The 14,510-nt window shown below is 40.4% G+C and overlaps 1 protein-coding gene across 1 annotated transcript in view; it reads left to right on the top strand.

Annotated features, from left to right (window-relative positions):
• The window catches only part of lcp2a (lymphocyte cytosolic protein 2a), a 207,920-nt gene that overhangs the window by 97,178 nt on the left and 96,232 nt on the right, over nt 1-14,510 (top strand). The window contains exon 5 of the mRNA XM_072263528.1: nt 12,650-12,681. Within this exon, the coding sequence (XP_072119629.1) occupies nt 12,650-12,681 (32 nt within the window). The remainder of the gene's footprint in view (nt 1-12,649; nt 12,682-14,510) is intronic.

Below are 14,510 nucleotides of genomic sequence, written 5' to 3'. Positions count from 1 at the left end.
AGGAATGGGATATGTAAGTATTTGAATAGTCAAGGCCATATGACATAGGAGCTGAATTAGGCCATCTGGCCCATCAAGTCTGCTCTGCCATTCAATCATGGCTGATCTTTTTTTCTATCTCCTTCTCAATCCCAGTTCTGGGCTTTCTCCCTGTAAACTTTGATGCCATGTCCAATGAAGAACCTATCAATCTGTGCCTTAAGTACATCCAGTGACCTGGCCTCCACAGCTGCCTGTGGCAACATATTCCACAAATTTCACCCCTAAAGAAATTTCTCCACATCTGTGTTTCGAAAAGGCACCCCTCTATCCTGAGGCTGTGCCCTCTTGTCCTAGGCTCTCCCACCACGGGACACATCCTTTCCACCTCTACTCTGTCTAGGCCTTTCAACATTCGAAAAGTTTCAATGAGATCTTGCCTCGTCCTTCTGAATTCCAGTGAGTACAGACCCAGAGCCATCAAATGTTCCTCGTAGGATAACCCTTTCATTCCTGGAATCATCCTTGTGAACCTCCTCTGGACCTTCTCCAATGCCAACACATCTTTTCTAAGATGAGGGGCACAAAACTGTCCACAATACTCAAGGTGAGGCCTCACCAGTACCTTATAAAACCTTAACATGGCTTTTTGTATGGTAGGTCATGCCTAACCAATCTTATAGAGTTTCTCAAGGAAGTTACTTGGAAAGTTAATGAAGACAAGGTAGTGGATGTTGCCTTCATGGACTTTAGCAAGTCCTTTGACAAGGTCCCACATGGGAGGTTGGTTCAGAAGGTTCAGTTGCTTGGCATTCAAGATGAGATAGTAAATTGGATTAGACATTGGCTTTGCAAAAGAAGCCAAGGAGTAGTAGTACATGGTTGTGTCTCCAACTGGAGGCTTGTGATTAGTGATGTGCCATAGGGACTGATACTGGTTCTGTTGTTGTTCGTTATCTATATCAACAATCTGGATGATAATTTGATAAACTGGATTAGCAAATCTGTGAATAACACCAAGTTTGTTCGTGTAGTGGACAACAAGGAAGAGTATCGAAACTTGCAGTGGGATCTGGAAATGCTTGATGTAATTTACTGCAGTCAAGGGAGTGATATTGCACTCTGTGGGAACCGACCAGGGTTGGCCTTAGACAGTGAGCAGTAGGGCACTGAGTGCATTAGAACAGAGGTATCTGAGAATACAGATACATAATTCTTTTAAAGTGGTGTCACAGGTAGATAGGGTCAGAAAGAAAGCCTTTGGCATATTGGCCTTTTTAAATCAATATATTGAGTACAGGAGATCGGATATTACATTGAAATTGTACAAGATATTGGTGAGGCCTAAGTTGGAGTATTATGTGCAGTTCTTGTCACCTATTTACATGAAAGTGTGCGGAGAAAATTTACAAGGATGTTGCCAGGACTTGAGGACCTGAGTTATAAGGAAAGTCTGAATACGTTCGGACTTTATTCCCTGGAACCCTAAAGATTGAGGAGAGATTTAATGGAGATGTACAAAATTACGTGAGCTATAGATAGGGTAAATGCAAGCAGGCCTTTTCCACTGAGGTAGAACTAGAACTAGAGATCAAGAGTTAAGAGTTAAAGTTGGAAAGTTTACGTGGAACATAAGGGTGAACTTCTTCACCCAGAAGGTGGTGAGAGTGTGGAATGAGTTGCCAGCGTAAGTGGTTTGATTTCAATGTTTAAGAGAAATTTGAATTTGTTCATGGATGGGAGGGGTATGGAGGACTATAGTCTGGGTGCAGCTCAATGACAGTAGACATGTCTCAGAATGGACTACATGATCTGAAGGTCCTGCTTCGTGCTGTAGTGTTCTAGGACTCTAACAAAGCAATATCCCTTTAGAACAGAAATGAAAAACAATTACCTTAGCCAGAGGGCGGGGAATCTGTGAAATTCATTGTGGAGGCCATGTCATTGAGTATATTTAAAGTGGAAGGTGATAGGTTCTTGATTAGTCAGGGTGTCAAACGTTATGGGGAGAAAGCAGGAGAATGGGGTTCAGAGAGATAATCCATAAACCATGGTAGAATGCTGGAGTAACCTCGATAGATCGAATGGCCTAATTCAGCTCCTTTGTCTTAAGGTCTCATTCCTTCTGCTGGCCCTGATGTACTCAAACGCACTGCTCTCACTGCTGCTCAGTCACCACAGCACTTATTCTCCTGATTTGAAGGGTGGAAATGTCAAATACAGGATATAACCTTATCGTGAGAGAAAGAAAATTTATAGGAGGTTTAATTAATTAATTAAAGAAAACACAGAGTGGTATGTTCCTGGAACATGCTGCCAGGGAAAGTGGTGAATATTGATAGGGTAGCAAGGTTAAAAAGGCATTTTGACAGGAATAAGAACAGGCAGGGAATAGAGGGATATAGATGGTCTGCAAGCTAATGGGATTAGTTTAACTTAGCTGCATAGCTGCATAAACATTGTGGGCTGAAAGGATTATTCCTAATGCCATATTGCTTCATGTTCTGAATTTCTACTACCTCTCCATCTCAAGCTGTCTCTTTCTCTCCATCCTAAACCAAGTCAGTTGTATCAACCCTTATTCATCTTATAGTTTATAGCATGTAAATTTGACCTCATTATTATTTCTTAAACGTAATAAAGATTTTAACCTCCTCTGCTTTTCATGTAGTGAGCTAAAGGACACCTTCAGAGCAGAGGCAAAATGAAAATACTGCAACTTACCTCCATTTTCTCTATTTAGTCATAGTCATAGTCATTCTTTATTGATCCCGGGGGAAATTGATTTTCGTTACAGTTGCACCATAAATAATTAAATAGTAATAAAACCATAAATAATTAAATAGTAATATGTAAATTATGCCAGGAAATAAGTCCAGGACCAGTCTATTGGCTCCAGGGTGTCTGACCCTCCAACGGAGGAGGTGTAAAGTTTGATGGCCACAGGCAGGAATGACTTCCTATGACGCTCGGTGTTGCATCTCAGTGGAATGAGTCTCTGGCTGAATGTACTCCTGTGCCCGACCAGTACATTATGTAGTGGATGAGAGACATTGTCCAAGATGGCATGCAACTTGGACAGCATCCTCTTTTCAGTCAGAGAGTCCAGTTCCATCCCCACAACGTCACTGGTCTTACGAATGAGAATGCCCTGGATCTGATCATTAAGGGCAACACATCACAACTCATCACTCTAATCCAGCTGCCATTACTTTATTCATCTCATTTAAAGGTCCAACATCTTTGGTTCAAAGGAAGAAAGCCAGACTCTCCTGCTCTGGGAAAAAAGACTGACTATGCCCTCATCGATACAATCCTAATCTTGTGACCCTCTATATTCTAGAATGACAAACATAGCCTACCCAGTTATATCTTGGTGAATCTCTTCTTCACTTTTTTTTAATGCTCACATCCTTCCTGTGGTGAAGCGACTAGCCCTCCAATTGCTGATGGTATAACCAGTGTTTTCTACAATATCAAAATAACATTCAAATTCTTAAACTCTGCCTCAATTAACAGAGGCAAGCATGTTAAATGCCTTTTTCAACACTTTATCCAGCTGTCTCTACATTTTCAGTGAGCTATCGACTTGCACCCTGAGATCTCTCTTTACTGTGCATGTCCTGCTAGTGTTTGATATCCTAAAGCAAATGACATCACACTTGTATGGGTTAATTCATGAGTTAAAGGAGAGGAACTATAGCTGCTCCATCATCTGGGAGTCCAAGCAATCTGCAAGCCAGCCCATCCTGAAGTATGTTCTTTTGGTGTTTGCTCCCACACTCACCTCACTATTGATATATTTTGAAATATTTCAGCACACCAGTCCCCCTACCATCCCAACCATGCCCAATCTTGTGGTATTAGTGCTCACCAGTGAACATTAGTCTGAATTATGTCTAGTTATTTTCATCCACAATCCCACATCTTGAGTTAATCATGTATCCAAACCTGCCATTCCCCACCATCTATGATGCGCCATCTCAATTTTGCTGACTGGCTGTCTCCCTGCACCACTGCCACTGGACTTCCACTCTATGCCTTGTTCAAACTACCCCTCAGTTCCCACTGGGAACCTGGTTTGATCTAGTATCCAAGCACACCTACCCGAGCCTTTGCCAACAACCCTCAGTGCTGCTGACCATTGATCTGCCATCGCTAGCTCTGCTCTCTAACTGCTTTACTACCTCTCTGGCTGTGATGCATGACCTGCCAGAGCACACATGGAACTGAGATTAGGAAGCTCTTTGGACATGGTCTGCTTCATCATCCATATAGCCATGGGCCTCTTCACATTACAATTTAGGAGCCAGGGTCTTGGCAAAATTGTTGTATATTTCCCAGGCTTGACCTAAACATGCCATTTCTAGTTTAGAAAAGTGTTTCCGTTGTGGTTGTTATTCATGTCTGCAGAAGTGGTTACATGAACTGACCTATTTTACACAATAGAATTTGCAAAAAGAATTGAATGTTAGTCAGCAGATTTGATATATTTTAACAGTCACATTGTGGTAGAAGCACACTCACCTCCATATCAGAAGACTGTAGGTTCAGTCTGCACTTCTTACACACAGCCCAACAGTCAAAGTGAAACAGCTGCTCCACCAGAGCTAAGTTTTATAATGAGACATTGCACTGAGCCATTGCTTGCCCTAAGACATCAGTCAAAGGGTCCTTGAGATTAGTGGTGAACTGCTATTTTTCTATTATTTTATTCTTGTATGTATATAAATGGTTCCTCCTCCTCCTCTAGCAAAGTCTGTGGCAAAGGGAATAGCCCTAGCTTGCTCAGACTATCTTCACAAGATATTCCCTTCAGTCCAGGAAATATCCTTGTAAATATCCATTACACCTCTCTCCATATCTTACACACCCTTCCTATAATGAAGCAACCAGAACAGTGCACAATATTCTAAGTGTGGTCTAACCAGCATCTTAAAGAGCTACAAAATTACCTTACAACTCTTGAACTCAATCCCTCAGCTACTGAAGCCCAATACACATACCCCTTCTTAACCACCCTATCAATTTGCACAGCAACTTTGAAGGATCTATGGATGTGAACCCCAAGATCTCCCTTCCCTCCATGCTGCCAAGACTCATGTTATTAGTCCCATATTCTGCTTTCAGATTTGACCTTCCAAAGTGAACCACTTCACACTTCAAAATGAACTCCATCTGCTACTTCTCAGCCCAGCTCTGTATCGTATCAGTATCCCATTGTACCCTACAACAACCTTTTATGCTATGCCCAGCTCCACAAGCCTTCGAGACATCGACAGACTTACTAATCCACCCATCCATTTCTTCATCCAAGTCATTTATAAAAGTCACAAAGAACAAGGGGTGCCGAACTCATTCCTGCAGAATGCCACTGGTCACCAACTTCCTGTCAGTATATACACCACCTCTGCCTTCTACAGACAAGGCAGTTCTGTATCCGTAGAGCCAGGTTTCTCTGAATCTCATGCCTCTTGAAACTGTGAATGAGCTTACCATGGGGTCTTTATCAAATGCTTTACTGAAATCCAATTACATCACATCCATTGCTTTACCTTCATGATGGAATTCCTTGAGAATGTGACAAAGTACATTCAAGGTCATGTGACATAATCTGCTCTTCACAAAGCCATACTGACTAACCCTAAAAAGACTATGTTTCTCCAAATGTTTGTAAATCTTGTTTCTAAGAACCTTCTCAATAATTTGCTCACTACTGAAGTAAGACTCATTGGTCTATAATTCCTAAGGTTATCACTACTTTCTTTCTTGAACAAAAGAATGACATTTACCAGCTTTCCAAAGAAATCTATTGACAAACTTCAACTCATTCAGAATGGAACTGTTAGACTTCTAGCTGAAACCAGAATGAGGGAGCATATCATTCCTGTCCTAGCTACTTTGCATTGGCTTCCTGTATCTTTTAGAATTTATCTTAAAATTCCTTTACTTGTTTTTAAAGTTCTCAGTGGTTTGGGTACATCACAGAATTGGTTTCATTTTTTAATTCTGCTTGAGCTCTAGGGTCCCTTCAACCAATTTTGTAAATGTAAGCAATCTCCCTCAAAAGATAATTCACAGGCCAGCTTTGCTGAATTACGCTACTAAACCCGATTCAATACCCAGAACTATAAATGATGCATACATTTTTAAATGTCAATTCAAAACCTATTTATTAAACTTTGTTTTCAATTGACATTTTTTATCTTTTAATTTCATGTTTGCGCTTTATGCCCTTGTAAAGCACTTTGAACAAGATTTTCTGGATGAAAAATGTTTGAGAAATAAGTTTATTAATAGTGTTGTATTTTTATTATAAACGTTTAATATTATTGTTATTTTTTAATATTTTTCTCAGCTCAAGCTGATAAAACCTGAGGTACAGGCATGGCCAAGCACACTCATTTCTCAACTGCTAGGAACTTTTGGACTATTCTAGTGGCTTTCTGAAATTTTACATAAATATTGCTTTGTGGGTCTAATTGTTCAATGCTATCGTGTAGTGACTTTGGGAAGATACCAGTGGCAGATATTACAATCGGGACAATGTTTTGCCAACCAAGTAACCTACTCTAGAAATTGCCTAGGATATCCCTACCACATAGCTCTCTATTTTTCTAAGCTCCATGCACCTATGTAAGAGTCTCTTAAAAGACCCTATTGTATCTGCCTCTACCACTGTCCTTCCTGGCTACTTTATAATTCCTATCTGATCCTTGCTTTCTGAAACGTATGTAAGCTTTCTTCTTCCTCTTCACAAGATGTTCTACATCTTGTCAATCATAGTTCCTTCATCCTACCTTCTTCCCTGCCTCAATCTATCCAGAACTCCATGCATGTGCTCCCTAAACATTGTTCAATCCCTATTTTACTGCCACGGTTTGGAAGAGCAATATTTCATATTTCATCTGGAATGCCTCCAGCCTAATTGCATGAACATCCATTTTTCTAATTTTTAGTAATTTCTCTCCCCTCTAACCTCTGCTTTGGTCATCCTTTCACTAATTATCTTCTCACCTGCCTATCACCTCCATCTGGTTCCCATCTTCCTTCTCTGGTCCACTACTAGACTCCTCCTTCTTCAGCTCATTTCCCCTTCCACCTATCACCTCCCAGCTCCCTCCCCCGCCCACTCACATTCCCCCTCTCCTGGAATCACCAATCTCCTGCTAGCATATACTCCTTTCTCTTGCCCAACCTTCTTAATCTGGCTTCTACCCCCTTTTCCAGTCTTGAAGGTTCAAACCAAAAAGTCATCTGTTTATTTCCCTTCATGGATGCAGCCTGACCTGCTGAGTTCCTCCAACATTTTGTGTGTGTTGGTCAAGTTTTCCATCTACAGATTTTCTTGTGTTTACATTAAAGGGTCAGGATGTGTCAAAACTTACAAAGAGGTAGTTGAAAAGAGGCAAGCCACTCAGAGAAAGATGGTTGGTGGAATGAGCAGAGATATGACATGTGCAATTTAATATAGCAAAGAGAATGTTCATACATTGCTTTAAGAAAAATACCTAAGCTTCTGAAAGGGTACAAAGGTGATTTATCATGACAAAAGTAGGGATGGTGTATCAGATTATGCACTTGGTCTTTTATGTACCTTGACACACTGAGCCAATAGGCTGGTCCTGGACTTATTTCCTGGCATAATTTACATATTACTATTTAATTATTTATGGTTTTATTACTATTTATTTAACTGTCACGAAAACCAATTTCCCCTGGGATCAATAAAGTACGACAGTGACTATGACTATGACTATCCAGCCACTTTACACCTTGCACCTTCTGTTTCCACGTCACACATTTGATATCCTGTCCATTGAATATTGAATGTTCCACCTGTAACATTCTCTTCAAGATTTATGCTCCATGTCCAATAGAGACTGATTACATCAGCATATTAGACACCATACCCATTACGTATCATGCCCAATAGAAATATAGAAAACCTACAGGCCATTCAGCCCACTATGCTGTGCCGAACATGTACTTAGTTTAGAAATTATCTACTGTTACCCATAGCTCTCTATTTGTCTAAGCTCCATAACTAACCTATTATATAGCCTCATCATTATGTATGTTGCCTGTAATCCACTTAACCATTAAAAAAAAAGTGAGTTCAGAGAGTTGGATGCCAAGTTAAAGAACAGGACCTCCAGAATTATCATCTCAGGATTGCTAACCTTGTCACGTGCTAGAGGAGCCAGAAGTAGGAAGATCATGTGCAGTTTAACATAATGGCTAAGGAGTTGGTGTAGGACAGAGGGCCTCAGATTTTTGGATCATTGGGCTCTCTTCCAGGGAAAGTGAGACCTGTACAGAAAAGATGGTGTGCATCTAAACTGGAGGGAAACTAATATCCTAGCAGGAAGGTTTGCCATCACTGAACAGTGTGGGGGGAGGGGCTTGATATTGTAGACATCAGTGAGACTTTGTTGCAGGAGGGGCAAGACTATCAGCTCAGCATTCTGGGTTTCCATTGCAGCCTGATCTGGATCAGCTGGAAAAAATGGCAGATCGAACTTAATGCAGTCAAATGTGAGGTGTTGCAGTTTGGGAGACCCAACCAGGCTATGTCTTACACAGTGATCGGTAGGACACTGAGGAGTGCAGTAGAACAAAGGGACAGGTCCATAATTCAAGTGGCAACATAGAAAGAAAGAAAGGTTGCAAAGAAAGAAAGCTTTTGGTACATTGGCCTTCATAGAACAAAATATTGACTACAGGACTTGAGATTTTATGTTGAAGTTGTATTAGGCCTAATTTGGAGTTTTGTGTGCAGTTTTGGTCAACTACCTACAGGGAAGTTGTAAATAAGATTGAAAGAGGACAGAGAAAATTTACAAGAATATTGCCAGGTCAGGAGGACCTGAGCTACAAGGAAAGATTGAACTTTATTCCCTAGAACGTAGTAGATGAAGGGGAGATTTGACAGAGGTATACAAAATTATGAGGGGTATAGACAGGGTAAATGCAAGCAGGATTATTCCACTGAAGTTGGTTGAGACTACAACTAGAGGTCATGGGTTAAATGTGAAAGGTGAAATTTTTAAAGGGAACTTTAGGGGAAACTTCTTCACTCAGAGGGTGGGAAGAATGTGGAATGAGCTGGTGGCTGTAATTTCAATTTCATCCTTTAAGAGGTTTGGATAGGTACATGAATGGGAGGGGTATGGAGGTCTATTGTCAGGTCAATGGGAGTCTGCAGCTTAAATGGTCCAGCTTGGACCAGATGAACTGAAGGGTTTGTTTGTTGCTGTAGCTTTCTAAGACCTTTCTATGACTCTTTGAATGGAACATTGTAAATGTCATTCCATCTTTAAGAAGAGAGGGAGGCAGAAGAATTTAAGTTGTAGGCCAGTTGAATTCAGTGGTTGGGAAGGTATTGGAATCTATTTTTAAGGATGAGGTTTCAGGGTACTTGGAGGTACATGAAAAAAAATACACTAAAGGCAGCATTATTTCCTTAAGAGAACATCTTGGCAGACAAATCTGTTAGAATTTTTTGAGGAAATAGCAAGCAGATTAGATGTTATCGATTTGGATTTGCAGTAGGCCTCTGACGAGATGCCACACATGAGGCTGCTTAACAAGTTAAGAGCTTATGGTTTTAAGATTCTAGCACGGATAGAGAATTGGCAGATTGGCAGGAAGCAAAGAGTGGGAATAAAGGGAGCCTTTTCTGGTTGGCTGCTGGTGACGAATGGTGTTCCTCAGGGGTTTGTGTTAGCTCACTTCTTTTTACGTTACATGTCAATAATTTGGATAACAGAATTGGCTTTGTGACCAAGTTTGCAGAAGTTAAAAGATAGGTGGAGGGATAGGTAGTATTGAGGAAGCAGGAAGTCTGCAGAAGACAGATTGTGAGAATGGATAAAGAAGTGCCAGATAGAATATAGTGCAGGGAAATGTATGATCATGCATTTTGGTAGAAGGAATAAAAAGCATAGACTGTTTTCTGATTTTTTAAATTTCTCCAAGAAAAGACTTGCTTCACTGGAGAGAGTCCGGAGGAGGTTCACAGCCTCAGAATAAGTTGACATCCATTTGGAACAGAGATGAGGAGGAATTACTTTAACTAGAGGCTAATTTATCTGTGGAATTCATTACCATGGATGGCTGTGGAGGCTAAGTTATTGAATTTATTTAAAGTGGTGGTTGATAGGTTTGTGATTAGTCAGGGCATCAAAGATTATGGAGAGGAGGCATGAGAGACGGTTTGAGGGGCATAACGAACCAGCCATGATGGAATGGTGCAGCAGACTTAATGGGTCAAATGGCCTAATTCTGCTCCTATGTCTTATGAATACAAGATGTAAATACAGGCAGGATTTACTGTATGTTAAAATGTATCACGGGAATCGTGTATAGCAGGCAAATGTATCAAGGGCATGCTGTAACAGTCGCAGGCTTACCAAGTTCTAGTTTACCATCATTCAAGCATACAAATGTATTCTGCCACATGAAATAATGGTCCTCCTCGCCAAGGTGCACAACACAGTACATATAACTCATGCACACACAAAGTAATATTGCCACAAATCAATTAACAAATAATAAATTATATTCTATGAGAATGATATTTAGCATAAGGTGTATTTATGACAAAAATTAAGAAGTAAACAGAATAATACTATTGGAGCTTCATAAGTGATGAGACCTGGGTGGTGACAGGGCGTTCAGTAGTCTCACAGTCTGGGGGAAGAACCTGTTTCCAATCCTAACAGTCCTTGTCCTAATGCTACAATACCTCCTGCCTGATGGTAAGGAATTAAAGAGATTGTGGGATGGATTGTTGACAATGTTAAGGGCCCTGCTTTTGCAACACTTCTGAGAAATATCTTGGATGGGTGGAAGAGAGACCCCAATGATCCCCTCAGTAGTCCTTGCATTCCTTTATCGGGTCTTGTGGTCAGATATTTTGAAATTTCCATACCAGATGGTACTTCTGTAGACATTGTTTAGAGTGGGAGGGTGGAGTCTTGTTCACTTTGATTTCCTAAGAAACTGGAGATGCTGTTATGCTTTCATGACTAAAGAGGTTGTGTTGTGGGAACAGGTCAGATCATCTGTTATGTGCATTGCCAGAAACTTTGTGCTAACTCTCTCCACTGAGAAGCCATTTATGTGCAGTGAGGAGTGGTCAGCCTGTACCTTCCCAAAGTCCACAATCACCTCTTCAGTCTTGTTCACATTAAGACTCAAGCTGTTGTGCTCACACATTCTACAATCTGCTTTACCTCCTCTTTGTATGAGGTCTTGCTGTCATTGTTGATGAGTTCTCCTCCTGTTGTTTCATCGGTGAACTTGATGATTCAGTTTGAGATGGATATGGCAGTACAGTCATACATCAGCAGTGTGAACAGCAGCAGACTCAGCATGATGGAGCTGGAGGTGTTGCTGCCAATACTGACTGACTGTGGCCTTCCTGACAAGAAGTCCAAGATCCAGTTGCAGAGAGAGACCCAACTTGTACAGTTACCCACCAGTTTCTGAGGTGTGATTGTATTAAAAACTGAGCTGAAGTCTATAAAAATCAACCTGGCATATGAGGCACCAGTTTTTAGGTGAGACAGGATGGAGTGGAGGGCAAAGGCTATGGCATTGTCAGTGGACCATTTTGAGTGATAAGCAAATTAGAAAGGGTCCAATGTAGTATGAAAATGACAATGATTTCTCAAAGCACTTTGTTATTGTTGGGGTCAGTACCACTAGATGGTAGGATTTAAGGCAGGTTACCATCATCCTCTTGGGCACCTGGAGGATGATGTGGGGATAGTGGACTGTTCCTGAGAGATGTTTCTGTGGGTTGACCCTGGTTAGGATCTTGCTCACATCAGCTGCTGCCAGACAAAATATCCGCTCCTCTTGGGAAAGGAGGAATCTTCCTCACCGGTGCATCATTCCATATATCAAGCTATGTATAAAAGGCAATCAGGAAGAAGGGCATCACTGGCATTATCACGCAGGATGAACTTGTAGTCTGTTATGGTCTGAATACCCTGCCACTTGTATTTCATATCTCTGGTGTTGCAGCAATGGCTGTAAATTGCTGAGCTAGGAGTTGTCTTATTCCCTGAACTGAAAGCAGCATCCAGATCTCTCAGCAGTATTCAGACCTCTGCTGTTAATCATAGCTTTTGATTTGCTGTCAGAGATGTGCTTAATAATGATGATGTCTTCAATGCATGACATATATGCATTTAATAAAGGTGACTTGTGATGAGAGAGTGTGCAAAAGACATGATACCAGATGGGATATATGAGTGGGCACATGAGTAGGATGTATATGTAGAGGTACAGTGTATAGGGTGTACAACTAAAGGGTGGATATAGATGTCTATAATAGTTGAATATAATGGGAGGAAACAGCAGGAAGATGCATAAAAAGAGGATATTCATAACATAGGTGTGTGCATTTATTGAACAAAATATACAGCAAAATGGGGTATTACAGGCAAATGAATGCATCAGGGCATGTGCTTCATGAGAGAGCGTACAAAGGATGATGATGTATCATGGGTGTGGTGAAGTTAGGCAGGATGTTATTATGAGATGATTAATAAATAATCAACCATCCAGCAAATTTGACTCTTCCTCCTCGTGCTCCAGTAACAGAGTCTTTATTTCTAAAGTTAATCATCATTTAAACCTTTTATTTTATGTTTAGGAATCAGAATCCCGTAATCCAGGATTCTTCAGGTAAGACATTATAAAATAAAAGTAGTTCATTTCTATTTTCGTCTATGAAGATGTGCTTTTCTGAATTTAATATTTAATTATAATTAAAATGTACATGGACTTTTCACATTCTTAACACGAGCAAAACGCTATCCACTTGGTTCTGATTCTGATCGTATGTTAGACCTTTCTGGTGCACAAAATGGGTTTGACATGCAAATTAAAAATCACAGAAGAAAGTGGTTTGCTCTCATTAAAGACTCATCTACATGTTCCATGGACAGCAGCCACTTTCTTGACAGGTAATGGCCATGCCAGGTCTTCTTCGTCTGATTTTTGATGGCGATTGGCAGTCCAACTTAAAGGTGCATTACCGCCACCAACTGGACTGGAGTGAGGTGTAAAGAGTTGGGAAATAAACCCCCTACTAGTTCTTCAAGTGAAAACTAAATTAGCCCAAAAAGCCCGATATATTTTAAATAATAAAAGACAATATTGTGAATTAAAGTCACTTCTATAACTTAGTAAAGTGTAAATGAAAACTGTCAACCCCCAAAGCTAGTAGTGCAGCCTGCATTTGCCTTCTTTCAGCCTTGTATGCTTTACATTGTAAAGGAATATTTTCAAAGGCCATGCTATATCCACACAAACAAATACTTTAAAAGAGGTATTTCCATTGGAGCTTCCATTGTGGCTGTTTTGGTAGGAAAGGAGAGTCAGTGGCTGGAACATTGGTGCATGAGCCTTTCAGGAGGGAAACTGATATTACCCAGTAGCTGTGGATGTCCCAAAGTTACCCAGATCAATGACAATTTTAGATCCACAGATCAAAGAATCTATGAGTCATGGGAGATCATAGAAGCCATTATCTTTACAGAGACCTATAGGCAATAATTGTTAGCACATAAGAACTACATTCATGGATTGTTCACAACTTTCAAAGTGATATGTGTTATTTATGAAAGCTTTTAAGTCACATTTTTAACCAACTTCCATCATGAAGTAGTTAAAATTCGTTGCACATTCTGATGACATCAACCACCTTTGCAAAATATAACTAAATGAAACCACATCAGTGTGAATTGTGACAGGAAGTGCCTAATCAAATTTTGTTGCAAACACTACAAAACAAGATCAAAATGCAAAAACACAGGTGCAATTTGAGCCCATTTTCTAGGTAGTAGTTAAAGGTAATGCAGGCAAAAGCAACAACCAATTTCCATGCAGTAAAGTCCACAGTGATAAGACTGACTAGATGATAATCACCAACTATTGCTTCTGACTTGGGGATAGATAAGGTATGAAATGTGTGGGACTGACAAACTACAGATCAGTAAGTTCCTAATCTAGACATTCCACTACTCTTCACTAGAGAAAGCCTGTTCTCAACTTCATATTTATTAGCTCAAATCTATATTTGCTACTCCTAGACTTCTCTGCCAGTATAAATAGGTCTTTATGTTCACCTTATCTAGGGTTTTCATCAGTGTTTTAACTATCTTGATTAAATCTTCTCAAAGCCTTCTATATTTACAGAAAATAATTTTAACTTAGTCAAACAGTTAATTCATTACCACCCTTTTCATTCCTGGCATAATTCTTTACTATCTCCCCTGAACCCTTTCTGGAAGAGAACCCTTCCTGGAAGAGGGCAATGATGCTACTTATCGGAAACCAGTCTTCACTGATATTGCAGGCAACACACACAAAAATTGCTGGTGAACGCAGCAGTCCAGACAGCATCTATAGAAAGAGGTACAGTCAACATTTCGGGCCGGGACCCTTCGTCAGGACTAACTGAAAGAAGAGATAGTAAGAGATTTGAAAGTAGGAGGAGGAGGGGGAGATAT

The sequence above is a fragment of the Mobula birostris genome, chromosome 7 (genome assembly GCF_030028105.1).
Source record: "Mobula birostris isolate sMobBir1 chromosome 7, sMobBir1.hap1, whole genome shotgun sequence".
Lineage (NCBI taxonomy): Eukaryota > Metazoa > Chordata > Chondrichthyes > Myliobatiformes > Myliobatidae > Mobula > Mobula birostris.
This window is presented reverse-complemented; position numbering and strand designations above follow the sequence as displayed.